This window comes from Glarea lozoyensis (genome assembly GCF_000409485.1).
Source record: "Glarea lozoyensis ATCC 20868 chromosome Unknown GLAREA6, whole genome shotgun sequence".
Lineage (NCBI taxonomy): Eukaryota > Fungi > Ascomycota > Leotiomycetes > Helotiales > Helotiaceae > Glarea > Glarea lozoyensis.
In genome coordinates this window covers 1,971,088-1,998,801 of record NW_007361001.1, presented here as the reverse complement: position 1 = coordinate 1,998,801, position 27,714 = coordinate 1,971,088, and the positions used below count along the sequence as shown (strand labels likewise).

General features: G+C 46.9%; 8 protein-coding genes across 8 annotated transcripts; 3 read left to right on the top strand and 5 right to left on the bottom strand.

The window, feature by feature from the left end:
• Nucleotides 1-770: 770 nt before the first annotated feature.
• On the top strand, nt 771-3,580 carry GLAREA_02974 (P-loop containing nucleoside triphosphate hydrolase; the record flags this gene model as incomplete). Its single annotated transcript, XM_008088059.1, has 2 exons — nt 771-3,168; nt 3,219-3,580. 2 exons carry the CDS (start codon nt 771-773, stop codon nt 3,578-3,580), a joined length of 2,760 nt encoding a protein of 919 aa, XP_008086250.1.
• Nucleotides 3,581-4,647: 1,067 nt separating this feature from the next.
• GLAREA_02973 (FAD/NAD(P)-binding protein) lies at nt 4,648-7,268 on the bottom strand (the record flags this gene model as incomplete). The annotated part of the gene is made up of 12 exons (XM_008088058.1): nt 4,648-4,929; nt 4,990-5,154; nt 5,210-5,364; nt 5,415-5,605; nt 5,687-5,954; nt 6,023-6,212; nt 6,262-6,423; nt 6,470-6,506; nt 6,563-6,700; nt 6,753-7,005; nt 7,055-7,146; nt 7,198-7,268. The coding sequence occupies 12 exons, from the start codon at nt 7,266-7,268 to the stop codon at nt 4,648-4,650; spliced, it is 2,004 nt and encodes a 667-aa protein (XP_008086249.1).
• A 1,869-nt stretch (nt 7,269-9,137) lies between these two features.
• On the bottom strand, nt 9,138-11,437 carry GLAREA_02972 (uncharacterized protein; the record flags this gene model as incomplete). The annotated part of the gene is made up of 4 exons (XM_008088057.1): nt 9,138-9,789; nt 9,846-10,388; nt 10,435-11,285; nt 11,351-11,437. The coding sequence occupies 4 exons, from the start codon at nt 11,435-11,437 to the stop codon at nt 9,138-9,140; spliced, it is 2,133 nt and encodes a 710-aa protein (XP_008086248.1).
• Nucleotides 11,438-13,149: 1,712 nt separating this feature from the next.
• On the bottom strand, nt 13,150-14,787 carry GLAREA_02971 (Zn-dependent exopeptidase; the record flags this gene model as incomplete). The annotated part of the gene is made up of 4 exons (XM_008088056.1): nt 13,150-13,915; nt 13,964-14,235; nt 14,295-14,612; nt 14,680-14,787. 4 exons carry the CDS (start codon nt 14,785-14,787, stop codon nt 13,150-13,152), a joined length of 1,464 nt encoding a protein of 487 aa, XP_008086247.1.
• A 1,515-nt stretch (nt 14,788-16,302) lies between these two features.
• GLAREA_02970 (Mss4-like protein) lies at nt 16,303-16,956 on the bottom strand (the record flags this gene model as incomplete). Its single annotated transcript, XM_008088055.1, has 1 exon — nt 16,303-16,956. One exon carries the CDS (start codon nt 16,954-16,956, stop codon nt 16,303-16,305), a length of 654 nt encoding a protein of 217 aa, XP_008086246.1.
• A 1,026-nt stretch (nt 16,957-17,982) lies between these two features.
• GLAREA_02969 (ARM repeat-containing protein) lies at nt 17,983-22,218 on the bottom strand (the record flags this gene model as incomplete). The annotated part of the gene is made up of 4 exons (XM_008088054.1): nt 17,983-18,429; nt 18,495-18,833; nt 18,885-21,921; nt 21,977-22,218. The coding sequence occupies 4 exons, from the start codon at nt 22,216-22,218 to the stop codon at nt 17,983-17,985; spliced, it is 4,065 nt and encodes a 1,354-aa protein (XP_008086245.1).
• A 606-nt stretch (nt 22,219-22,824) lies between these two features.
• Nucleotides 22,825-23,834, top strand: GLAREA_02968 (uncharacterized protein; the record flags this gene model as incomplete). The annotated part of the gene is made up of 4 exons (XM_008088053.1): nt 22,825-22,976; nt 23,032-23,069; nt 23,221-23,615; nt 23,667-23,834. The coding sequence occupies 4 exons, from the start codon at nt 22,825-22,827 to the stop codon at nt 23,832-23,834; spliced, it is 753 nt and encodes a 250-aa protein (XP_008086244.1).
• Nucleotides 23,835-24,333: 499 nt separating this feature from the next.
• On the top strand, nt 24,334-27,474 carry GLAREA_02967 (uncharacterized protein; the record flags this gene model as incomplete). The annotated part of the gene is made up of 3 exons (XM_008088052.1): nt 24,334-24,357; nt 24,414-24,894; nt 24,947-27,474. The coding sequence occupies 3 exons, from the start codon at nt 24,334-24,336 to the stop codon at nt 27,472-27,474; spliced, it is 3,033 nt and encodes a 1,010-aa protein (XP_008086243.1).
• Nucleotides 27,475-27,714: the final 240 nt, after the last annotated feature.

Here is a 27,714-nt window from a genome sequence, read left to right as displayed (position 1 = left end):
CCACGGCTACCTGTGAGTGCTTCGTCATGTCCTGGTCTTGGCGTTGGCGGGCACAGCGGAACCAATCAGCTTGCTGTAGCTTTGGAGGGGTCGAAACCACACGCCCAACTCAAATGAAAAAGCAAACGAAATTCGCCGGTAATATTTATTCCAAATACGTAGATATCTGATGATTTATTAGGTATATCAATCCCGTTCCGAAACCTAGTTCTTGGGTCATTTTGAATATGATTATATACCCTATAGCCTGGAGGTTATGAAAGACTAGGCGAAATATCTAAAGGTTTCGGCTCCACTAACTTTTCAATGGGGAAGATCAATTTAAATTGAGACTAGTAAGGTACATAATGCGTTTGAACCCAGGCAAATAATAGATCAAGAAAGATTATTTGCAATTTTAATAGTAGCGTGACTAAACTTTTGGCTAGATCTGGATACACTGAGTAGATGTGCTTCTACTGTGACACTTGCCAACCCCTATGCTGCAATTTATCATTATAATATTCAGCTCTACCATTGTGAATGTAAGCTACTCGAATATACATAAATAACATGAATCATCAGTGAAGCTAACTCGACAAATTCAAAGCATTATCAAAAAAAGGGAGGAATATCTGAGCGAATCTTGCTTCGAAAGCAAACCCCATGTAATCACGTGCTGCTTGTCATTGCCACCTCCGGAACAAATCATGTAGCAGATCGCATCATCACCTTTTTTCTCTCCAGAGCAAAACAACCACCCATACCCCGATGAATGCAAAAACGTCAAGATGAGCCAGGAATACGATAAAGGAAAGGGGAAAGCGCGACAATCCCTCGATGGCGACGCCAGCAGCTCGAGCAACTATACTGCCCGCCCGAACTACATGACCGTCGGCTCAGGGTCAACGTCAGAAAGTGCAGCACGCCTTCAAGCGATCCTGGACAACGACTCCGGGTATGGTGGCAGCATGGCTGGAGATGGAATCAACAGCGCGCCTGCGTGGAACACCGCGCTGACCGAGGATAGGCCAACTCCTACAATGTCACCCAGGTTCTCGAATCCCGGACAAAGCAGTGAGAGTGCCGACAACGACAGGAGGGTACAGGCCAACGCAATACACCAATTGTGGTACAATCAGCAAAGAGTTGCACTCGGGCGTTCTATCAACAGAGTTGTTGAGACTCTGAAGTCTCTGCAGGCAACAAACGCGACATGGCCAGCAACTTATCCTTCAGTTCAACGCGCCGAGGCTTCTGTACCGAATCGAAATGATCCTAGGCCTGGCTTGGTGCATACGCAGACGGGAATGAACGACAAAAGAAGATCATTGCCTCCACTTCCACGCCCTGGGGATATCCGAAGATCCCAAACATCGATCGGTGAACAAAGTACACAGGCAGAATCGAGTAGTGCTGGCGAGGAACGAGCAGCTCCGGAGCCACGGTTGATTACACCACAGATCGCGCAGGAATTCTCAATCTTGAAATTAGATCTCAAACTTGGAGCTTTGCACCAAACCGAATTAGTTCATTCTTTGGAGAAAAGCTCGATAGCGTCACTTCTCGACGGCAAAATCAGCTCGAGTATCCAACATCTTTTCGCCCTTCGAGAACGGATCGAGGATACATCTAGTAAGGTTTTGGTGACTGGAGATCTTAATGCAGGAAAGTCGACTTTCTGCAATGCCCTGCTTCGACGAAAAGTTCTTCCCGAGGACCAGCAACCATGTACAAATATATTCTGCGAAGTGCTCGACGCAAGAGAAAACGGCGGTATGGAAGAGGTGCATGCTGTGCACAAAGATGCTACATACAATCGTCATGATGAGAGTACGTACGACGTATACAATCTCAATGCATTGGAGAAGCTCGTTGTCGACAACGACACCTATACCCAGTGCAAGATTTACCTCGAGGATGTGCGCTCCATCGACGAGTCACTGCTGAACAACGGAGTTGTGGATATTTCCATAATCGATGCACCAGGACTCAATTCTGATACAACCAAGACCACAGCTGTGTTTGCGCGGCAGGAGGAGATTGATGTTGTTGTATTCATAGTGTCAGCAGCCAATCACTTTACTCAAACAGCCAGAGAGTTTATTTGGGCAGCAGCAGCAGAAAAAGCCTATATTTTCATGGTCGTAAACGGATACGATAACATCAGAGACAAGGAACGATGTCAAAAGATGATTCTGGAGCAGGTACATGCTCTAAGCCCGAGAACTTTCAAGGAGTCCTCGGACCTTGTTCATTTTGTGTCAAGTAACGCCATTCCAACAGCACCACCACCCCCTCCTCCAGGAGGAGACGGCAGCGGTAGTGGTAGTGGGGACGGTGGTGGTTTTGACGACCCTGATCCAAAGGGTAAGGGCAAAGACAAGGAGAAGATTCGTGACTTTGAGGCTCTTGAACAATCATTACGCAGATTTGTGCTTGAGAAGCGCGCCCGTTCGAAACTTGCGCCTGCGAAGACATACCTTTTGAATGTTCTCGGTGACGTGCACACATTAGCAACAGTCAACCAGGAAGTCGCGCAAGCAGAGCTGACTAGGGTAGCAAAAGAATTGCAGGAATTGGAACCCGTTTTGGAAGCATCACAGAAGGCGAAGGCGGAAGTCAGCGATGATATCGATCGAACTATCGAAGCTACGTGTAAAGAAATCTATGATCACACACGGCGATCTCTCAGTTCCGCGATACAACAAGCAGCAGATGAAGACCTCGGAGTCCCATATCCCGGACTCATGAACGCTTTCCAATATGCCGACGATCTGAAGGAAGCTATTCTTTCGGAAATCTCGGCTTCCGTCGCGGCTTGTGAAGACCACGCACGTGCAAAGACTGTCGATGGTGTAAGCGCAATCAAGCAGCTGGGCCTTTCACACCTCGGAAGCGATTACGCAGAGAGAATATTCCGTAGCGATACCATGTTCCGAAAGTCAAAACATGCTCTCGCTCGACAAATTGTTATCGAGACGGAACTTTGGGATTTCTTCGACTGGTCCACTATCTTACAGAAGCAGGAGAAGATGGCTGGAACCGGCATGGCTTTGACTGTTGCCACTGCCGTGGGCGGACGGATGGTCGGCGGCTATGGTTGGGTTGATGGTGCATTAGGAGCAGTAAGAGTAGTCGGGAACAACAATCTTCGCAAGCTGATCATTCCCGGAGTAATCGCAACTGGTAAGCGAATCACATGACTTTACTCCTTTTACATTCGCTAACATAACTAGCCCTCGCTGCAACCTATTACATTCTGAACCAGATCCCACATTCGCTACCACAACGACTTTCCACCAAGATCTCCACGCAGCTCGCTGCCATCGACTATGTTCATGTCAACAGTGATCGTATCTCTTACGAAGTACGCAAAGTTCTTCACATGCCAGCCAACCATCTCCGCGTAGGTCTTCAACGCTCCGTCGAACGACTCGGATCCAAACGCGAAGACACCCTCAAGATCCGCGGCGAAAGCGAAGTTGCTCGAAAATACTTTAGCAATCTCGTCAACGAGAGCGCCAAGATCCGAAACACCGTTGAAAACATCGATCTCGAAGGACCGGTTCCCGGTGTCGCTGCGGTTTACGATTCTTGATTTTGCGGCTTGAGCTTGGGATGAATATTTGAGGAATTTTGATACCACTGTACATTAGCGGATGATTTTCTGCTTTTTTTTAATTTACAATCGCTTGGACGCGGTTGGAAAAGAGGGCGTTTATGGGTTGTGAGATGGGGAAGAAACGTGATTATGAAAGGAAGGGCGTTTAGTGGTATGGGGTTCGCTTTTGCTTTTGAAAGGATCCCCGCTTCTTCGTTGTTGATATTTTGGTGGGTTTGGAGGAGAATACGTATATAGGAATAATAGTGGCATGTCAAGTACTTTTGTGTCAATGACGTGACTCTTAACTCTTAGCCAGGGGCGAATGGTATTACGGGTTGATCCATTTTTCCGATGATCCAAGCACCAGTTCATTTCATTCGATTCTAATTTTTAAAGTTTCTATGATGTTTCCTCTGCAACGACCTTTAACGTCCGACTTGGCTGGGTTCATCTGGTGTCCTGAGAGCAACCAAAACAAACCATCGTGCGCTGGTACACATACCTAGATACCTATGAAAGCTTTAAAATCTCCCACTTGCTGGAAAATCGCATGAATGGACAAAACTCCTCTGTACTCGAGCGGACTTGTTTCTTGACACATTTTGCACCGCTTTTTAACAGATCACTACTAGCCTTAAACTTTTACAGTTTTCACAAATCAATTACTAACTTCGGGAATCGTATGTCGATACTGTAGGTAGCTAGTGAGTCTTTGGTTTTCAGGCAAGGCAATAGCGGATACGGATGCTCTTGCTGATAGGTAGGTAGGTAGGTAGAACAACTTCTCACTAATGCACGAAGGCGTGGAAATTTCTACTCCTGTACTGTTGACTTGATGTTGGAAGACGTATTCTCTGTTCTTCGGATGGGGCTTGCAATCTTGAATTTCATTACCCTTTTTATAGATTCTTCGCGAAGGATGGAGTGTTTGTATGTTAGTCACGAGATTGTCATGTATCTCACAGCGAACAACAGACACACCACTCAATAAAACATACATATATTCACATAAAGAATGGTTTTAACTCCAACACGCTACACTCCAACCCCCGCATCACAACCTACAACCGCGCACTAGCCAACCCGCTCAACTCCCCAGGCGCATGATAATTCGGCACCTTCATCTCCAGCGCGCTCCCCGAGTAGCCCAGATCCTCCGCCGTCAGCATCGCGCACTTCTCGCCGATCAACAGCGCCGTGGAATAGGTGTTGCAGCCTACGTTGTCGGGACAGATACTCAGATCGGCGACTTTGAGACCCTTGACGCCGTGGACGTTGAGGCGTTCGTCCAACACGCCGTGCTTGACGATGGAGTTTCCTTCGCGGGGGGCCATTGAACAGGTCTAGAGGGGGTTAGTGAGGATGGAGAGGGGGAGGAAAGGGGAAAAGGGGAGGGGACGTACGCCGAGGGAGTGCCATGTCGTTTCTACGTGTCGCTTTACCCACTCCTCAACATGTTCGATATCTTTCTTGCTGTACTTCAGATCGTCGTAGACGTGGTGCGTGTTGCTGTTTAGCAAGCTTGGTTTTGGCGGTTTGCCGGCTTCGACGGGCATGCTCCATGAGCCCTACAGCATGTCAGCCTCGATATTTTTGAAAGTAAGAAGGGGGAATGGGACTTACGTGTTGGATTCCAGCGGTCAAATTGCCTGGGAGTGCATATGCCTTGGTGGTCGAGAGATCCATATCCTTCGCGCGAGCAGGTGAGTCGAAGTCGTAGAATGGATGCATGTTCTGGACTTCTCCAGCGTATGCCTCCATACGTCTTGCCGTTTCACCTGGTCATAATCAGTATACCACTAACTACACTCCAAGGAGTTTGACTTACGAGATTTAATATATCCCCAAACCATCGGCGCCATATCCCTCTCATCATTCATGAATCCAGCATCGAAATCAGGAGCCTCGTATGGGTCAGGCGACACGATATGCGTCTCACCACGGGAGAATGGATACTCCAAGAAATGGAACATGGTGAAGAAGTTTCCGGGTGGCATGAGCATGTGATCTCCGAACCAACTACAATCGTCAGCACGTCCTCATTCCTCAACTTCAACTAATGACAAGGAAATTTGAATAATGATACAAAGGAAAACATACCCAGCGATAACAGAATAATGCATAACCGGCTTGTCAGGTTTATTCTTGAAGTACGAGTCCCAACCGCTTCTGAAGTGCGGTGTAGGCCACGAATCCATCTCCTTGAGTTCCTCCTCGGTAGGACGCACTTTGACACCGGCGTCGATACCGTTGGTGGCGAGTGGCCCGGTACCTTTGATGTTCCATTCGTCGAAGACGGCTTTTTGCACCTCGGGCACGCCGCGGACGAAGTCATCGAAGGATTCGGTGCCGGGTTTGGCGCGGTAGACTGGGGTTTGTTAGATGTGGGAATAGGAAAGGGGGGAGGATCAATAGTAAGAAGGAGAGAGGACGTACCGGAAAAGGTAAGGTAGTGGTCTTGGAAGTTGAGACCAACACCTGGGAGGTCGACGATTGGCTTGACGCCTGCCTTCTTGAGTTTCTCGGGGTTTCCGATACCAGAGCGTTGGAGAATGAGAGGGCTGGAGAGGGTGCCGCCTGAGACGATGATTTGTTTGCGAGCACGGAATGTGCGGGATGTGAGTTGCTGTAGATGATGTTAGCTGGGTCACTTTGATCTATGGAAAGGGACGTACGTTTGGATGAAGTGGTTTAGTTGGGACGGTCTTGACGCCAACTGCTCTTCCATTCTCCATGATGATCTTGTCGACTTTGGTGTTGCATTGGAGGTGCAGGTTTTGGTGGACTGAGCGGGTGGAGTGGATGTAGGCGTGAGCAGAGTCACTTCGTCGACCGGTCTGTGTTGTTAGTATTGGTGGTGTGAAGTGACGAGTGTGTACTTACGTCTCGGTTAATCCATTTGAGCCAGTGTTCAGCACCACTTCAATGAGTTAGCTAACCTAAACGACTAAACACAACGCCAAGACAGTTACTCACTGTCCGGTAACCAAATCCTGCAAATCATCTGTAGTAGGGATACCCTGGGACTCAGCAGCCCTCAAGAAGTCCTGCATAACAGGATAGGTATAGTTTCCAAAAGAAACCTTGATAGGTCCCTCAAAACCATGAATATCTCTGCAAAGCCCGTCAGCATTTCCATCTAGCACACTATGCTTGTAGATCTCACCTGTTATTGCTGGCACGCTGATACGTCTCATGCTTCCTCATGAGGGGAATCAACTCCTTGGTAGACCAGCCCTTAGCCTGGAAATCATCATAATCCGAAGCCGAAGCACGAGTATACATCATGAAGTTGATGGATGACCCGCCACCCAAGATATGTGCGCAAGGGACGACGGCCTTTCGGCCACCAAGCCATTCCGATGGTCGAGAGTAGTAGAACGATGCCGTCTTGCTGTCCAATTTCATATTACGAGGATCTAGAGGTGTTAGTATTTGTAGGCAGGATGTTTAGCGAGATGATCTTACAGATTCCGGGACGGAAAACCCATGGATTGTTCAAGTTGCTCTCTCCGCCCTCGATGAGGAGGACTTGAAGATTGTGATCCAAGTTTGCCAATCTTTGAACAGGTTAGATGTGTAGCCAACACTTGACGGTTGATAATACTAACCGACCTGCGACGACGCAACCACAGCTTCCACCACCACATACGATGATATCGACTTCATCTGGGACGGTCATTTTGACTTTGGTGAGATGAGTACAATAGAAGTTTGTTTGATTATAATTCAGTGATCTTTCAGATTGGATTTCACAAATGAAACCTCTGCCAATTCGAATCAACAGGAGACGTTCCTCCCCTTTTCAATCCCAGAATCCCAAAGATCCCCTCAGGGACCCCGCACGAATCACTCTGACCTCCCCTTGGCTAAACCAGAGTCTATTCCGCACAGCCTCTCCATCCCACAATTCCCTGTCCAGCAATTGGACTTCGACCCTTCCAACGAACACTAAGCTTGCGCGTACTGCACCTCGACAGACCAGAACCGTCAGATATTACCCCTCAATCTCGAAAGCTTGGGAAGCGAGTAAGGTAAAGCGTGGGGATCCGTGATGAATGCGGGAATATGTGCCACGGCCTAGCCATGTTGATGGACAGTAGTGCTGAGGAGAAATCCTGGAGATAGGCCGGCATTGGCAAATTGAGAAACAAGCTCAATTGAGATGTGTGTGGGTTTCGAGACAAGGTTTTGAATTGGATGAGAGATTGAAAGGAGTATTGGACCTAATGTTGGTTTGAGGAGGTACCCCGCAACTCTATTGTATGTGGGGCTATTACCTTTCCTGTTGATAGATGGGGCTTAACAGGGTGATAATGAGAGATGGTGACACAAGATTGGAGTCGGTCTTTGACCGAAATAACTGCAGTACGACGACAGAAGATGCTGTGCTCTCATCTTGACCTTTGCCTGAACTGAAGCGAAGCTCACTCGAGCTGTAAGAAGGATGGAAACTTCGGAAAAGCAAGCGAGGATAAGCAGGACAGAAGTAGACCGTGAGGGGAAACTACTTCCTACCACCTTGGTGGAACAACACCGAACTATCCGAGAAGCAGGCGAGAAGAGTCCGTCTTTCGACCGCATGGCACAGCGGAGAAGAAGTGCTAACAGAGCACATGGTCGTATCAGTAAACATATTGACGTACAATTGGACGTGAACAATGTTGGAAAGGAGAGCTAAGAACCTTACGAAGTCTGGAAGTATGGTCAAGGAGGCAGAGTGCCAAAGCTAAAGGCACGGATCGACGTTGGAGACGCCAGGCTCCTAGCGTGTTGCGGGGTAGCTCATTCACTGGGCGCCATACCCGCTGTCCATAAGGTTCGCGGAGAGTGTCCACCAATCTTTCGCCTGCAGCTTGCCTAAGCGAGTCTAAACAATTAAGGGGGGTAAAGCGGGCCCACTTCCTCGCATCCCTCGCCTCCCCGCTATACCCAGCGTCGTCTTGGGTCTTGGATCTTCGAACTTCACAAGAGATGCTCTGCAAATAATGTCTTCGCGATCTGCTGCAGTAGTTCATAATCTGTAAGATCCGGAAATATCGGATTATGGATCGAGAATAGAAGCGGGCGGGCGGAACTTTACCAGCTTCTGTGAGAAACAAGTATTTGTAGAGATTCAAAATGAAATCGATATGTGCCTTTCCATTGTCAAGGAATCTGGAATCTGCTGTAGTGACTGCCGTGCAATGATTGGAAGGAAAGAAACACCGAGTAGATGGTTGCAAAAACATATCCAGTTTCAAAATCTGTAGATGTATCAAATCGTTCTCCAAATAGGGATATTAGACTACTGGCACTCACTATGGAAACGCCCGATAACTTTGGATCGCCTTCCTAAACGAGAGTAACCCCTCATTCCAACCCTTTCCAACGCGTCCTACTTTCAATTCCATATCGTACTGATTTTACCTTGTGAGCATCGCATAATAGTTCAAAATCCAGACCAGACTATGTCGGTTTCACCCAATAAAGGTCCCTGATAATACAACCCCGAAATGCACCTGAGCCATGGCTGATCGTCAAAAATCCAATCATTAAATCGTACGCAACATCACAGTCCCTCGGCTGCTTCAGATAACACCCCTAATAAACTTGCTGCAGCACCACCAAGTCCTGCAGCTGTAAGATTCTCTCTCCACCTACTATTCTTCTTGTCTCTGTCGCTTCTGTGTCGTCCATGAGATGAACTGCTCGAAGTTGCTCTTGACGCCGTACTGGATCTCTTATGCGAGTAATCTTTGTCTCGCTTATGATGAGAATGCGACTTGTGTCTGTGCTCGCTTTCAGATGACGAAGAGTCGTATCTTTTACTTTCATGTCTATGATCACGAGATGATCTTGGAGTTCTCTCTCTCTCGTATTGTGTTGATGTTGTTGAAAGCACTGGGGAAGGAGGCGCACCATATGGGTTGGGATATCCAGACTGAGGCTTGATATCACTGCCAGCTACTGATGGGGTATACGAGCGATGCTCCTTCCTCTTGCCGCTTCTCTGCTGGTCGTCTGTTTCTGATGACTCATCTCCAGAAGACGGTATTGGACGCGAATGTTCTTTTGGCAATCGCACCTTCACATTTTCTTGTTGATGAGGAGTTGGATTGCTTCTTCGCCGACGGGCGTTTCGCAAAATTTCCGATCTAGCCGCATAGTCCTCAATCTCCTTTCTGCTCAAAACGCCGAGCACCGCAACAAATTCTGGTCTCCTAAAACAACCAGGTTAGCACAGGCATGTAACTCAGTCAACATTCTATTCGCCTACGCTTCATATCTCCTCCTATCCTGGTCCAGCACTTCGGGAGATACCAAACGACGATTGATCTTGGTCCACTTAGCATTAGGAGGAATTGGATTTCCCTGAGAATCCGGTGCCAGGCGGAACGCCTCTGGCCGCGGACTTGTGCCAAACCCTTCTCTAGAGATATTGCTCGTATTCCCAGAACGAATTGGTATGGCCACTGGTTGGGTCAAGGCCGAACCTAAGTTCGTGTTTACTTGCGAAGGGTACTCGATCGACCGTCGTACAGTCTGATCACCATACGACATATTACTTCCAAAGCTGCTGGGTAAAACAGCGGGACGTACACTCAAAGCTTGACTTAAGGCAACTAGCTCACTTGTTCGTATAATAGCTCTACCTGAATCCGAACCAGAATTGTCCGAGAATGCATCAGATTCTGAACCAGAATCAGATCCGCTCGTGTTGAAGTACTGTGGCTTTTCCGCTTCTGGTATTCTCAAATTGGGAACCTGTAAAGGCTCCTTCTTCGCGACGGTAGTCGAAGCAATACTTTCTTGTTGTGGTCTACAAACATTAGAACTGACCTAGTTTATACAGTTGAATCGCTTACGGTTGCCTCTGGCTATTCACCCTGCCTGTATCTGATGACATCATTTCGGCTTTCAAAGATGCTGGAAACTTTATATTCTCTTCTCGAAACATCATTTCCTTTTTACTATCGTCACTTCTCAATGTCTTCGAAGAGTCTATTGAAGCTTGCGAGTTGCCGGTTGCTTGAGGCTGAACTGATTCCAGCCACTGGTGAGGGTTGATACCTGACGGCTCGGGTGCCGGACTAGGCGATGGGTCCAGCAAACCTTTTTGGTCGATTTCGCGGATATATGCTCTTAGAACATCTTTATGCTGTTGCAAGACAGAGCTTGAGAACCCCTCCGCAACCAGCTCCCTCCGGAAATCCTTCCAGACCTCTTTATCATCATTATCGTAGCTTGTCATAACACTGCCAGACTTTTGGTTGCTCATTTTCGCAGCGATCGCATCGACCTTGTCTAGGATAATATCCAGCTGCTCCCCATGACCACTCAAGGTCGTCGTAATCTTCCCAGTTTGATGTAGTTGTATCGTATCCAGAAATAACGTCAAACTTGACTTGTGCGAAATCAACTTAACCCTAAGTGCTCCAAGCTGGTCCATCTCATTGCTTCCAAACTTGAATTTGTCCCATGCCACCTTGGGAGAAATTGGCGAACTACCACTGTCGCCAGCAAGTCTTCCATATTTCTGCAGTATTCCATCCAGTTGGTGCAACGAGGAATCACAGTCGCGGACGATCGGCGCAAGTTGGCGACCCCATATTGATCGGTCGCGGTTCAATGGAGATTCTGGGGCTTCGAGTTCGTATTTTAGATGTCGTAGAACAGTGTATAATGCTTTGACTTCGCGCGATATCTCATCGTACTCCTATATCGTGCCGAGTCAGAAAAGTTTGTGCGACCGAGATATTGATCAATACGAGCTGAACATACCCCACTTGCGTCTCTACACTTTCTGTAAAGAGTCTTGCAGAAAGTAACGACGATGATGATATCCGACAGCGAGGCACCGAAACTCATTGCGTATGATTACTACTTCTTTTCCATTAAATTTCGCCGCTTCTTAGACCATGGTGGCGGGATGTGATGTATTGACGGATATCCGCGTGGATGTATCCAAGTCTCGTTCGACGCTTCTTCGCGCGTTCCCGATGGAATGAACCACAGGGGTCCAAATTATGACTCGACGCCGCACTTGTTGGAGATCCGTTTTGAGTCAACCTTGAGGTTATCGAAGACGGATAATACTAAGTTATTAGGAGATCAAAAAGAGGATGAAGCCAGAGTCAACGTTCGACTTTAGGTAGCCAAATAAGCGTCTCCGGCTGGGTAGGACGTCATGGACAACGTTCGTAAAGGCTGGTGGGGAGCACGAACAGGGGTCCAAAATGGGTGGTAAGGCGGGGGGATCCAGTTGGGTTCAGCATGGTCAGGCGGCAATCGGCCCAACAAACTGTGCTCAAATAGGTTTGGATGAACCCGTATAGGGCTGTCGAGTGTCTGTCAAGTATGGTGATTTGACGTCTTAACGCCGAATTATTAAAAGAGGCGGAGCAAATGCTTATTGGCACCACTTAATCCAAACGAAATCCAAACGAACGGCACGAAGACACCGAAACTGCTTCTTTGAGAAAGATACTTCTCTTCATTACAACTAGTTCTCGTCACTAAGGCTGTGGAACCTGGCCTTGAAACGACATTGGCTATTACAAGTCAACCAGAGCCTCATCTTGATGATGGAACAGCTCATCCGAAGCAGAACCCTGCAAAGTACAGCCTCAGCTGGTTGACAAGCCTTTCATTTTGGTCCGATGGGTCACAGACGACTCAGATGTCGTGCATCACATAGAAAGTTTCAGTACAAGCCTCGTTCTTGAGCAGGGTTATCATTTGGGAGAAGGGTGCATAGCAAACACGACGAGGGCTCCTCAATGAATAATGATCAAAGATTAATCGTGATAACTTGTGATTGATGAGTATACATGAGACCAATAGCTATAGTTATAATTTACATATTGTTCGAAAAGAAAAATTAAATAAAAACCTACGTTTATAGTTATTAGTATTTTACTATAAGGTTATAACGTTGGATATATATTAGCTAATTATATTAGATTTATAAAGAACTATCTAACATTTTTTTTAAAATTTCTTCTTAATTTAAAAGTTAAACTATTTTAGTATAGTGGATATCCTTTACAAGATACATACTTGGAAAAACGACGCAGAATCAGAAGATGAAAAGAAGTATTTGATGGAAACTGTCGCCAACATCTCATCAATATCTCGCCATATCCAAATTGATTGTCAGAGAGAACAGATCTTTATAACAAAAAAAGGATATATATTACCACAACGGCAAGTCAGCATCACCAGAGTTGACCAAGACCGTAAGCAGTCACTTCCAGAACAGATCTTCCCCCTTGAGATTGCTTCAACTCCAAAAGATGTAAATCCCGGTTACTTACTAAGGCTGGTTAAATGCTCCGTGAATCAAAGTGCACAGAGAGATGACACAGTTAATGTTTTTCCATTCTATTCAATGGTAAGCTTGGGCTGAGTTATGGACCAGTAGAAGAGAGTTCTTGACAGTGTGGTTGGAAAATGGTCATCTATTCACGGAAAATTGCACACAAACATGCTTCAACCAAGTTTCATTATGTATTTACATTGAATTTTTGATTCATTACATCATTTCTCTCATATCTAACATTCCAGCATAACCTTCTGATCTACGAGATCCAAAGACCACCCTTTCGGGTTGGCTTGTAGACTGTAGAAACAGACGCGTCGCGCTTGGTAACTCTGGTTGGGAAACCCTCCCAGCTTCGGGCATAAGTAGCCACCGCATGAGCGATGCCCTTGGTCATCTGGACCCAAACGCCAACATTCAAGTTCTTCAAGGTATCCTGGGCAGTGTGGTAGTTTGGATCGAGAATGATTCCAGCAGTACCGCCAAAGATAGCTTGCTGCTCAGGAGTCTTGACCTCGTCAGCACCAGATGTAAGTCCACCAGCTGGGATACCGGCGTCTAAGAATGGTCCATAATCAGAACGGCCATCGAAAGCGGTGGAGTCGAAGGCGAGTCCTGCTTCGGTTGGGAAATATGCTTCCCAGAGATGTTCGAGTTCTGCAGAACCAGGGGCACCAGAAGTTCCGAATGATGATCCGTCTCCATCGTAGATTTGATAGACGAAGTTGGGGGAGGCAATCATATCGAAGTTCATGTAAAGGCGGATCTTGGCTGATTCGGCGGCTGACAGGTTCTCGACGTAGTAGGTTGCGCCCAACAGACCTTCTTCCTCTCCTGACCACCATCCAAATCTGACTGCATTGTTGACAGAGAATTTCGTGAGTTGAAGAGCAACTTCGAGGATACCGATGCTGCCAGAACCATTGTCATTGATACCTGGACCAGCCTCGACGGAGTCGGTATGGGCACCAAGCATGAGAACATTGTTGTGATCACCACCCTTGGTTTCAGCAATGACATTGTAGCTAGTCCACATTAGCGAGGGATGGGTGGTGAGAACGAGGTGTGCTTACGTAGTAATGGAGTCGATATCAACATTCATAGTACCAATAACAGTTGCGCCAGTAGCAAGCTTTGCTACAAGAGCCTGTCCATCGGTGAGGGTAATGCTGAGAACTGGACCGAAGTCACCCTCGCCACTGCCTGCAATCACACCGGGCGAGACGTTGTTGTAGATAACGGTACCAAGCGCACCGGCAGCCTCGGCGAAACTTGCCTTGATGACGAAGGTACATGATCCTCTAGAGATCAGAGCGATTTTTCCAGTGAGGTCTGGGAAGTCGGCCTATAATATGATCATTAACCATATGTTCCTTACGTAGAGAAGTATCAATCACAACTTACAGCATCACATCCCAAATTAGCGACCTTAACGATTGGGGCTGTAACCTTTCCAGCCTCTGAGAAAGCCATTGCTACAGTCTCATAGGAGCTGTTGCCAACAGTGAAGGTCTCGTTGATTGGGGTGGAAATGAGGAATTTTTGGAATGCGACATCATAGTACCCTGTGGCCACCAGAGTGTCATAGAGGTAATTGACAGTCTTGTTGTGGCCAATTGTACCAATGAGTCGATTCCTGCCTGACCACGAGTATGCGAAGTCCTCGAGGATTTGTCCTTTCTTCAAGAGCTCGGAGCGGAGGAGGACTCGACGGAGTTGGTTCTTGAATGAGAGTTAGTTGATTGTTTTAATTGTTTTGATTTTCAGTCGAGCAGAGCAAATCACTTACGGATTGCACCAAAGGAAGAGCACGCGACTCAACAACTGAAGTCGACGGAGCTGCTTCTGAGATGGCCACAAGTCCCGCAACGAGACTGAGAGCGGAGGAGAACTTCATCGTGGGCGAAAGAATCTGTAGAGTGTATAGATTGAACAATGCAACACTACAGAGCTTTTTTTGAATCAGGGGGGGAATTCTCCCACATCTTATACTCCAGGTACCAGTACATGATAGCTATAGCTATTTGCCTCTTTAGGAATCTTCATGTGTGATTCCTTGCCGTCTCCGAAGGTGCTTTTCGTACTTTTCCATCTGGTAAATGTAGACTGCAGGTACCTAGGTCTTGGAAGAATGCAGCCAAGACCGCCCACCACCCAAGCAGGAAGGTCGCGACAGATAGACAAGGAAACAGGGACCACCAAAAGAGGGGGAACTCGAAAACACCAAGCAACTGTCCTTGCTGTCTAACCTGGGTAGTATTGCTGGTGCGCAAAGCCGGTCGGTGGTGCTTGGAGAAGGAAGGAGCCAAGAGTGATAAGCAAAATATAAAGAGGCTTGTTATCTGGCACAGTACTGGGTGCGTGCGCCACTGCTTTGTACTATTTGCCCATCGAGCCGCGGCGTTCTAGTTTCGCACCATTGATTAATTCCGCAATATCTGCGAAGAAAATCTGATAGAACTAGTGGTCGTTGATAATCGTATATATTGTACTATTAGAGTATAATCGAAGTCACCTGATTGATGACTAAGCGTAACGCTAACCAGTTCTGTCAGAATCAAGCTCGGAGCCTGGACAACCTTGGCGAGCTTGAAAAAGCTTAGAACAGTGACGAATCGACATAGAGTAGCCTGATGAGGTGCTCTCTCAGCATATGTGGAAGCATGCTACCCGGAACCGCCGAACGAAGAATGGGGTAATGTATAATTCCGAAAAGAAAAGGAAAATATAAAGACATGTCAACAGAAATCAAACGACCGAATAGAGAAGGTAATTACCTAGGTAGATAATCAATTTTGTGGTCGAGCAGAGCAGTTTAGATACAGTAGTGGCTAGCTGACTCCCTGACATATATCGGTTGATACCGTCTCCCTCTCACTTCTTATACTTCGATAATGCTAAGAGTGCTTTTCCTCCCCATTCCTTCGACAACGCAAGAAATATAAATTTCCATGCTTTCAGTCCTACATAAGACTTATTGATTGTCACGAAAAGTCTAGCATCTAGCAAGAAAACTTTCACCAACAAGAATACTTCGAGTTTCAGCCAATTTCGAATGGCACGGTTCTTCAACAAATCATACAAGGGTTAGTTCCCAAATTTACTAGTAATTTAGTGATGTCTGTATTTGAAGTGTCATCCAATGTTTGCCCCATCTTCACCTCTTCCGGACCTCAAATTCGGTAACATCAAGTACGGCCACGGAAGAAAATTATATGAGATTCTTGAATGGTGCTAGCTCTATATCGAAAGAGTGAGACCATTCTCTATTTGATAGGTCGGTTTAGGAGCTGCTATTTATCAGGCAAAACACAGAACCACAGAAACAAAGAGGAAATAACCGAGGAATTAACATACTCCTAACAAAACTAGCAGACAACATAACCAACACTTCTTCAATCTACCACCACCATCATTTACCCTCATCAACGACATCAACCTTATAATCAGGATGTCTCGGAACCTCCCCAACCCCCTGAACACTCATATCTTTGATCCATTCAATTCCACAATCCCACCAAAGCTGCCTCTCAGGCTTCAAAGCCTCCCCACTCAGATCCTCACGATCCACAGTCCCTAGCACAATATCCAGCATATCAGGCCAGCCCTCAGGCATAGGCAACGCAGCATATGAAATATTAGTCCCACAACGACCGCAAAATGATCTGCGCCGATTCTCTGAAGACTCAAAGAACATTAGGAATGAGTCTTCGCTGATAGAACCAGGTGTAAAGATGTTGTGAGCTGGGAGATATGGTGTTCTAGGCTCATCGATTTCGTTTTTGCGTTTTGAAGCTTCTGAGGGTAGGGAGGCTTTGGATCGCAGGACAACAGAGGCTTTTATCATTGAGATAGGTGAGCATATCCACATTGGCAAGATAGTGCCTAAGGCGCTGCGACAGTCGTTGCAGTGATCTGTGGCGATGAATGGTAGGCATAAAATATCTGTCGCCGAGGAAGATGGATGAAGAGGGCGTTGGGCGATTTCAGGGATGGAAATTTCATACTTGATAGCGCCGCAGTTGCAACCGCCTCTGATTGTCAGCTTATGAGGAGGCAGCGGCATTTTAAATTGTAGTAGGGAGTGTAGTTGTGCTTGCGGCTTTACTATTTTAAATTTCTGAGGCTCAAGCAGTATCAAGTACCGTCTTTCCAACAGGTTGGGTCTGACACCGAGTGCCGGATAAACTCACCTACGAAGATGCATTTGAGTTACAACAAAAAGGAGTGGACGATCATCAGCATTTCCGTCATCCTCCGCTAAGCGTGCTTCAACATTTCGCCAACATCTCAACGTCACTCATGAACACATCTCTAATACGTTAAATATAAAGCCTCGCCAATACAACAATCAGTTGTTTGCTTGTTCTTAACCCAGACTATGGATGCATCCAGAAACCAGGACTGATCATACTGCATCTCCTGGTGCTTACACACCCCAAAACATCCAACTAACAACCAACAAACAGTTGTCAAATTGCCAGTCTTAAACCTGCAGTTCTTTGGAATGACTGACTCTTGTGATTCATATTCTCAAAGCCAGCTACAAGTCTGTCCTAGCAACGAATCCCTAGGATCTGATAATGAGGTATCTATAGCTCGCCAGATAGTCAGTCAGACTCGTTCGCCATTTAAAACTTTCTTTTAGGGACTACAAATGCTCAGACAAGTCGAGTCACATAGATCGGATCTGTTACGTTAATTTGGAGACTGTGCACATAACTCTACCAACCGGGGGTATCCTTAAGGAAAACGTTAGAAATAGAGTAGTATCTGGAAAGCTGTCATAATATTGTTAAGCGTAAGATTTCTCAGACTCATTATTCATGACCTCTCACATCCAGCCTCACATCATACGCATCATCTCGTGCAAATCGTGTCTTCATTTTCGTATCTGGCGCTATCACATGCATCTATCTAATATCATATGCTCAAAGCCACAAATCACCAAAAACACGCAAGCTATGCGTTGGGTCTGCCCCCACATCGGTAGCACAGAGCCCCAATTTTCTTCGCAATTCATAATTTTCGTCTCTCATCACAAACCAGATTCGCTGATTCCTTATTCGTTTTCATCGTGTTATAACGAAAGTTAGGCCGACATCTCCTTGTTCTCGTCTCTCAACGCCCGTAAAATAGGCTCAAAGTCTTTCTCTATCCATTCCCAATAAGTTCGCCAGATTTGGTGTTGACTAGCCTGTGTTCCCATAGCGGTACTTGCGCCGGGAATTGCGTTGTGTAAAATTAAAGATACCCGAAGAACACTCTTACTCGCTTCCTCTTGCTTCTCTACTTCTTGCTTCACAGTGTTGTCATTCAGTTTGATCGACAAGATCTTGCGGAAGCACTCTGCAATTGAATCAAGGCGGCGAGTAGTCTCATCTGGATCTAGCACTACAAGTTTGGTAATCATGAGGTTGCAAAGTGCACGAATGTCGTGCTCATCTTTGAGACCAGCGATGACGCGGTCGAAAAGATCCAAGGTGTTGATTTTTCGGAAGGCTATTTCCATTAGGGAGTACAAAGTCTCATAAGCGCTCTGAAATATAATGTTAATAATCTTTTTCCAAGGGATAGAAAGACGATAAAAGAATATCTGCATACTTTTCGAACCTCCAAACCGTCATCGACCTTATGCTTGAAAGGACCCATTGGTACTTCTCGGATGAGTTCCGGCTTAATTGTGGATTCGTTCATGACCAAAGGTAACAAGATGCCTAGATTTGGAATGATGAGGTCCGGCTTATTATGCACAGCCGAATTCAATGTCGTCAAAGCGAGACGGCGATTTTCAAGCTCAGTATCTGCTAGCATCAATTTCAACATCTCAATCAAAGACGCCCTAAGAACAGCATCAAATGCCTCGTCGCTATCTTGAAGTGTATACCGGATAGCCTGAATGATCATTGCCCGGACGGAAGGTGTTGGGTCTCTCAGATAGTTCTAAAGAAGTCAGTACATAAATGAGTGAACCCATAATCAAAGATTCCTTACCTGTAGTTGTGGCATATAAGTCTTTGGGTCAATGACCGAGAGTCGACCGATGCATTCAGCCCCAACAGCCTTGTTATCCTCGGCTTGAGAGGCACTGAGTAATCGATCCCAGATTGACTTTGTGTAGTTGCTAATATCGGCAGAGCTGTTGCTTGCGTGCTGCAATATCTCTTTGATAGAATGAAGTAGTAGATACTGGGCATTTCCGCCCTTTTCCATACCAGAGAGAATTGCCGGCAAATATACTGGTATGTTACCAGCACCAGCACGACCCAACGCAGTTGCAGCAGCAAGTGGGACCTTCTCGGACTGCGAATTGAATTGAGCCGTGAACGTAGAAGGCTTCAGTGGTGATTTTCCGCCTAAACGGAGTCCAGCCTCACCAAGGACCGCCAAAGCAAGGCTTCGCTTAGCGTCATCTGAGGTGGGATTGACCACTTCATCAAGGAAGTTGTCAATCTTTACACCAACGGATGTACCTCCATAAACAAGTAGAGTGCCAATCACTTTTCCGACAACAGCTGGGTCTCCATTGATGCTGACCGTATTTAGAAGTCCAAGCATAAGTTTCTGGCCAACCTGCTGCTCTCCAATCTTGGAGACGAGTAACAGGACGGCATCTAGCACAGCCCCACCAAGCGAAGCAGTTAACAGAGTACACAGAGCCGCGTTTAATTCATCTGTAACGACAAGCTTAGGATTATCGCCGACAAGTGCTGCAAGCACCAACAAAGCAGGACCGAGAAGATGTAAATCAGTTGCGGTAAGTAGCGGAAGGAGGGCACTTGTCAAGCCTTGAACAGTCGATTCGTCAAGTGCGTTTCTGGCCGAAGGAGATACGACAAGATTTTTGAGAGCACCCAGGCTCGCGCCTCTCAAAGCTCTATTGGCCTTTCGCAGCTGAGCAGACAATTCGAGGGATACCTCTCGAATCCAAGATGGTTCGAGCGTGTCCTTAGCCATGGTCAACGCCGCAATTGTGTCAATGGCATGGACAGCAGCTATTCTAGTCGTCTCGTTTTTCAACCGCTCACTAAGGATATCCATAGCTGCTTTGCGGTCGGAAACTGGCAAGAGCGAAGATCCCTCGACCGATGCACTGCGAGCTAACAGAATCCCAAGAGCACTGATTGCTCGCTGTCTTACCTCCAAATCCGCATCATTAGCGGCAACACGCCCGATGATAACTTTATAGAGCTGCTGGACGTCAGATTTATGATCTTGATTAACTGATCTAGATCTTGGAGGTGTCAAAGCTTTGATCAATTGCTCCACAGTGACGATAGCCTCACTGGATATCTTGTAGTATTTATCATTGACAGCAGACACAACGCCAGGGACAATCTTGGCCAAAAATGGTTTCAACACGCTTGAGGAGTGTGTCTGAGCAATGTCTCCGATCAGATGTAAAGACGCAATTCGCAATGTGTTCGCTGTAGCCGAGGCAGCTCCGCCGCTCGTGATGGAAGTCGAAGCCCCCTGAAAACCAGAGGCTGGTCTAATAGAGTCTACGATTGGGTCAACAATTTGGCCGAAATACTCTGCCAGGCCCCCATTTTGGACAGACACAACATCGTCAAGGAAGTTGATGAGCGCCTGCTTAGTCGGAATTGAGTTTCCTTTCATCAACTTCGTACTAGCTTTGACCACAGCGGGAATCATTGCTGCAAGGTCAGCCCGTGGACCAGATGCGGGTACGGGCTCGATTGTGGGTGAGGTTAAGCCTGCAGACTTTGACAGCAGAGCTTTCGTGTCGAAACTAGCTGTAATGCTGCTTTCTCTTCTTCGCTTGCGACTTTGCGGAGCATGGTTGACATAATCAGCGTCGTCGCCGGAAGAATTTACCAGCACTCCTTCACCAGTTTTACGAACCAATGAAGACATTGTTGCAATAACCTCGAGGCGAACATTCTCCTCTCGCTCGTTGAATCGTTGTACCAAAATTGGAGCAACTTTTGAGTAAAGAGTGCCATCCTCCAACAAATCGCCGCTGCCCCGAGTCGATATGAGAGTGTAAAGAGTCTTCGCTGCACATCGGCGAACCTTCCAGCTAGTATCATCATCGTCGTCGTCAAAGCCGGCATCAGCTTCGAAATCATCATCGTCATCAAATCCATCCATATCATCTTCGTCTTCTTGAGTGCCTCCCATTTCTTCATCATCATCGTCATTGTAGTTGGGGTCAAACTTTAAGAAACGGAGTACACTAGAGATGATTTCATCGGTGTAGATGCGCATCTCGCTTCCACAGGAGGAAAGGAAGCCGTCCAGAGCGACCAGTGCTGACTCTCTGACGTCGTCAAATTCAGGGTCCGGTTCACCGTCTTCAGCGGTACTTTCCAGGTGATCATCTAGCTCCTGTTGGCTTAGAGCAGAAAGAACAAAAGGTGCTAGTTGCCGTAGATATGGTCCAAATCTAGCTGGGATTGATCGGGCCATAGAGCCTAATATTGTGATGTATAAACGTCTATGAATTGGCGTAAGATGTGGGTTCCGGAGCGCTTCAATGAGGTGAGAAACAAATCCGCTGAGGTCATCGTCTGTCAGATATATAGCAAGAATAGAAACTGCAACAACAGCTCGCTTCTTGACCGCTGGGCTAGCTCGTTCTGACTCCAAAATATTTAGCAACAGCCCCTGAAGGGCTTCAACTTCCGGCTGTTGTAACATAGGCCCAAAGCATCTGACAACTTCTATCAGAACGTCCACAGATTCCGCTCCTAGCTCTTTTTCGGACTCGATGTCTAGCATACCAGGTGGTGGCGGTGGGAGCTTTACTGCCTTTGACGAAGGATTCTGAAGTACAACACGACCAACTAATCGAGGAACCAGGACTCTGCTAACGGCAGAGTATGACTCGCTGACTTCTTTGGATGCAGCCACACCGGTGATTGGTCTTGGAAGTGTAACGACAACAGTTCGCAGAGCCATCGCAGGGATCGAGTTGTCGACGGAGTTCTCGAGGTTCAGCATCGACAGCTTTTCGATGAGAGGAGCTAAGATGTTGGTGGGCAGCTTCTTGACAAGAGGACCCAGACTTCAGGCAGTCAGCACTATTTCTCTTTAAGATAGGTAGATCGGCTTGAGGTTACCATTTGATGGCTAGATTCTGTACTTCGCCATTTTGGTCATCTAATGTCTTCAACACACCGTCAACCGTTCTAGCCGCAGTATTGTAGTCATGGTGCAGAAAATCTGGTTTCCCGTTTTCGAGTACTTTCGAAAGATCATCCAAAGACATGTATCGAAAATCTGGATCGGCATCATGAAGCTTGTGCAGCAGGCCAGCTACTGTTTGGGAGGTGGGATTCGCAGGAATCTGGGTCGACGACATCGTCAAGGGTTTTATCGAGGTAGTTGAAGGTGAAAACCGTAAAGCCTTATGATGTCTGTCTGTTCTTGGAAGAGTCCATGCGGATTGTTTGATATGCCTGAGCGATGTCAGAAGAGCTTAGGTCGAGGCAGACGGCTCGAGTTCCGGATGACAGCGAAATTCACCTACAGCAATTACCCACCTGGTCAGAAACGAGGAAGTGAATGAGTTATATAATCTGCGCTCTGCCGCCTCGGTCAAATTGTGTGCTTTTTCAAAGTAGCTCGTTGGGTGGGAGCGGCGAAATATACTAGATGCAATTCACGGTATTATTGACCTTTGGTGGGGTAGAACGCGACTGACACCTCAGGCAACCTGCCCGTTGCCGATGACATCTCAAAGATGGTCTGAGCTCTTTTTTAGCTTGACAGGACCACAGCGAGCACAGGTACGGAGCTCGAGCCGTTCTGGTGTGATCGATGCCAGCCATTCTTTTCCTCACCACTCTCACCCATTGCACCTGACGTTGACATTGTGTGTTTCTGCAAACTCCTCACTATCTGTTCATTGTACTAATAAGCAACACTAGTTGAATAGCTGGACTTAATTGTTCAGTTTACACCCACAATGGCGTTCTCCAGAATTGCTGCGATGCGATCCTGCTTCCGAACAACACGACCAGCCGCCGTCCGTCCTCAATTGTTCCGCAACGTTGCCCGTAGAAATTATGCCACCGCCGACCCTCACAAGGCTGCAAAGGCCAGCGGCGATGCTGTGTGGTATGTTCCTTCTGTGATCTATGTAGTATTGCGATTTACTGACGACGTCATATAGGGCTGCTGGTGCTGTCGCAGTGACGGTCCCAACATGCTGTAAGTCTTCCATCTCCCGAGGAGTTTCCAAATCATGGCCGACAACATGCGCCAAATATCTCTACGGATTGTGTGGGATTGGCAGCTTGCGGCTGTTTGGGAATCTGCGTTTTGCAGCGTGCGGTATCGTTTGCTAACCTAGGCAATTTAGGGTTCCTCCTTTCAAACCAGCACGAGTCTTCTCACGGACATGACGATCACCATGATTCTCACGCAGAGGAGCATGAAGAAGAGAAAGAAGAGCCGGAGGAGAAGGAGGAGCCAGAAGAGAAGGAAGAACCAAAGGAGGAGGAGGAGGAAGACAAGTCCGACGACAAGGCCGAGGAGAGCAAAGAAACCGACAGTGACAAAGACTCCGACAAGCCGGATGATTCTGATTCCAGCGATGAGAGCGGAGCTGATACACCGGATTCTTCGGAGGATGAGAGTGACGGCCCTGAAAAGAAGAACGGCAACACAAAGAAGATCATCCCAGACGCAAAGGGAGGAAAGAAGTTGAGACTTGAAAGTGATCAGGGCACCAAATCTGGCGCTGTTGACGATCAGGTAATTTTTTGATATAAAATATTTGAGTTTTGCCGAAACTAATGATTCTAGGCTGCAACGGCAGGCAAACATAGTGGTGCCCAGGAAGGCTTGTCTAATACAGATACAAAACATTCCACTGACATCAGCGAGAATCCAAACAAGAGCAAAAAGGCAGAGGGAACCCCAGAGACGGCGAAAGCAAAGGGCCCTGTTGACCCCAATCGACCTGCAAAATAGTTTCTGTAACTAGAATTCGTTTGGCTTTCACTGGATCCCTACTTAAACGATTGTCATGTCTATCCAGATTATGTGATGTCCAGAATCACTTAGTCCGGAGACGATGGGCATATAGAACAAAAAAATGGAGCGACATATGGGCCCGGCTCTCTGTAAATACTATCACAATTATGTTAAAAAGTTACATAATGAACTGAGAAGGCAATTAAAACGCACGCCCAAGTCTTGTATTGACAGCAGAATAGCTTCCGGATCTTTTCTTTCATTCAGCCAGAGCCGTTCGAGGGCGTTTCCCTGGGGGAAAGGTAGGTCGTGCCTTCCCTTATTAGCTAAATAGGTAACTTTATATCCTGAGCATTGGTTCGGTTCAATGCGGATAGTTAGTATGAAGGAAACAACGACGCAAATTTCTCTGTAACTTTCTAGGCTTTCTCTTTGCTTTGCCAATCCTTTCCGTCCATTGCATCTTTTGCTCTTTCAGATCTACAACATCATTACAATGGAACCACCATCTATTAACCATGTTGGTTTTACTTTCTCGTTAATACATTTCTGTCACAAATATTAACCTCTCTCTAGGCCCCATTCCACAACGCCCCATCAATGAAGAATACCTTGAGTACTGTAGGAACGCTGACAAAGGTCTCGGCCAATTTATCCCACCGCAATTCCTTAACAACAACAACTACAACAGCTACACCGCTTCAAACGACCCCGCCTCGAAAGCATAACGTCCTTACGAAGGAGCCTAAGAACAATGTACCCAGTCTTGACGGCTCACGCATTCCACCAAGGGCTGCGGTACCGTATACAACGGCGGGAGCTGATGATTCAGAAACATATCCTCATTGGATGGCAGGGTTCTGCATTGAGCCTCGAGGTGATGCTTTGACATGCTTTCAAGCTGTGTTTTGCCCTTGCTTTCTCTATGGCAAAACTCAGTGGCGTATAAAACGATTTAGTAGAGGCCAGAATGGTTTCGACGATGCCTGGGAAACTTCGGAAGGATGCAACGGTTATTGCCTGGGCTGCCTCGGAGTTCGAATCGTTTTCCCTCTGTGTGAGTAGCCATTTCCTCATTCTTCTTTCTCGTACTAACGACAGCGAAATAGTCAGCTTTGTCCCTATCATGATGCTAAGGACCTCGGTGCGTGGTGTGTATGGTATTGCAGGGAACAATGCTGATGACTGTCTCATTTCATTCTTTTGTCAACCATGCGTTCTGGCTCAATCTGACCGTGAGGTCAGAGCCCGTGAAGGCAGTCATGGGTTGAGAACCGACAGATCATACAAAAGGTACAAGCGCTCGATTGACAACCATCCACCGGGGCTCAACCCGCCCATGACTTACGCTTCTCCTCCCGCTCAGATTGACACCATCCCTGGAAACTCTCAGCGTGGCACTCACGAAATAGGCTTTCTTTCAGAGCAATCTCCTGCGAGTGCCAACGTGGTGGTACAGCCTGTCGTTCCCCCAACGAAAGCAGACGGGGGCGGAAAGTCGACAATCTCAACACTTTCAGGGTTTCTCAATAAGATGAGAGGGAAACGCAGGTCCAAACTAAGCTCTGCCCATCTATCCGATGGTGACGAGGATGGAGAAGAGCTTCTGGGACATCAAGAACCAAACACTCGTGAGAAGTTACCTCAGTCTTGGACCGCGGGTAGTCACCGCGCCAACAATACAGAGCAAGAAGAAAAACAACCAGTGTCTGATGACAAACTTCAAAACCGTGAGGTTGTCATCGTGGAGACTTCCAATGGTCAGCATATGCTCAAGTGTCGTAATCACCAAAAGAGTACCTCGGGATCCTATCAACGGGTAGAGCAACAATCTTGGCTCGAAACACAAACGTCGGCTGATCTCGCTAGCGATTCAGGAGCTCGATCAGTTGCTGATCATACACTACAGCACAGGCTCTCTCAATGTGAGTCGGTTGACTCTAGCGAGACAGTCCAACAGCATCCACTCAATGACTGCAGACCCTTCACCTTAGCTACTTCACAGACAACAAGTATAGCTCAACATGACCGGCCCAACTCGTCCTCTAAGACTACTACAAATATCCACGGCCCAGGAGAGAAGCAGGCACTGTTGGTCTGTGAAAATTCCAACGTAACAGAGCTTCAGCAGAAGATTTCCAAGTTCCGTCAAACACATACTCTGACTGTTTGCGAGGATATCTCCAAACCTACGATAGACGAATCAACCACCACAGAAGCTGGCAATACAACTTCGGCGCAGCCGAACGTCACAGAAACGCATGGAGGAAATGATCAACACAATCTGAGCGACTGTGTTAGCATCGGACCAGCTTTGGAAGTTAGCCACACCCTTGCAATTTACGAAGAATCGAACTTGTCTGCCGCTCAACAACAAAATGTCTCAAGCTGTCATGAACTTATTCAATGTAGCTCAGCAATTTCCCAACAGAACAAATCTGAACAGCACGATCTGGCCGGCTGCGTTGATATTGTGACACAAAAGCCAGCCAATGACCACACACTTGAAACATGTGAGCGGAAAAACCAGCTCCAGCATCTAAAAATTGCTTCGCATCACAGTATTGAAGAGTGCACTTCAGGGACCAGTTTTGACATAGTGGCACAGCACGAAATGGCAGAATGCGATGTTGACACTGACTTATCGTCTCCTAAACGACATACTCTGATAGAATGTGAGAGCGATAATCAGACTTCCAGATCCATACAGCCAGTTTCTCATGTGCTCACAGGTTGCGAGTCAAAAGATACTGTCGTTATCACATCACAGCATGGTCTCAAAGACTGCAAGTTCGAAAGTGGAATATCTACCCCAGTCGGTCATTCTCTGCTGAGCTGCGAAGGGAAAAATCAAAAACAAATTAAGGAGGCTCAAAGTCTCACTGAGATGAACCTATTGATCGGAGACATAACCGAGAAAAGCGGATTTGGACAAAATATGTCCGAAGGTTCCAATGACCCTGTGGGGTTCAAGGCACGTGCTATGGGTGTTCTGAATGACATAGTACCTACTAGCGGTAAGAATAATAAGGGAAGACCACCCATTAACCGCCTGTCGAGCTGTCCAAATCCTAGCTCAGACTTTAGCCCTCCTGCTGAGGGTGTGACCTCGAACCATCAGGCAGAAAACGCACAATTAACTAATAGAGGCGAAGAAACAATATCTTTCGATCATCAGAACAAAGTACGATACGGCAACGGCAAGTCCTTGTCGTTTGAACAGCAAGAAAGCACTGGTAGCGGGTCCATCAAATTCAAGACTGGAACACGGCGCGAAATGAAGAGAATTCGTTCAGAAGAAGTCTTGAAAGACAAAGCAGAGCAGAAGTCTAAGAAATCAGAGCTTGCTCGAAAGATGGTTGAGAGCTTGGAGGAAGAAGAATTCATAAACCAGATTTCTTTGGCTCAAAATACGCCCGAAAGACCTAATACTGTTGGTCCGGGTCACATCAAGAGCCCAACACGAGCGAAGTTGGGAATGCGCCGGACGAAGAGTGATTATGGTCAGACGGCATTAAGCGACGATGAGGAAGAGGAGGAGATGTCGGGTGTCCTTGTTGCTCATGACAATAAGCCAAATCCAGGCAGCGGGTTAACTTCATTCTTTGCCAAGTTGACTGGAAAGGGGTCTGCTTAGTGCCGTGGTATTCTAGGAGTAACTGGCGGGCTTTTTGGTGTGTACATACTTTATACGAGGAGAGGTGTAGTGATACCATTCTTAACTTGGCTATGAGTCTGGCACATGTATATCTGGAAGAAATAGATTCTTTCGCTTGATAGTGTAGTACAGACTGTAGTATTGGTAGTAAAGCTGATACAATTGAAATCCGTTTCATTCGATTGTGAGGAACTACAACTCCCTTCCCTTGTGCATTCT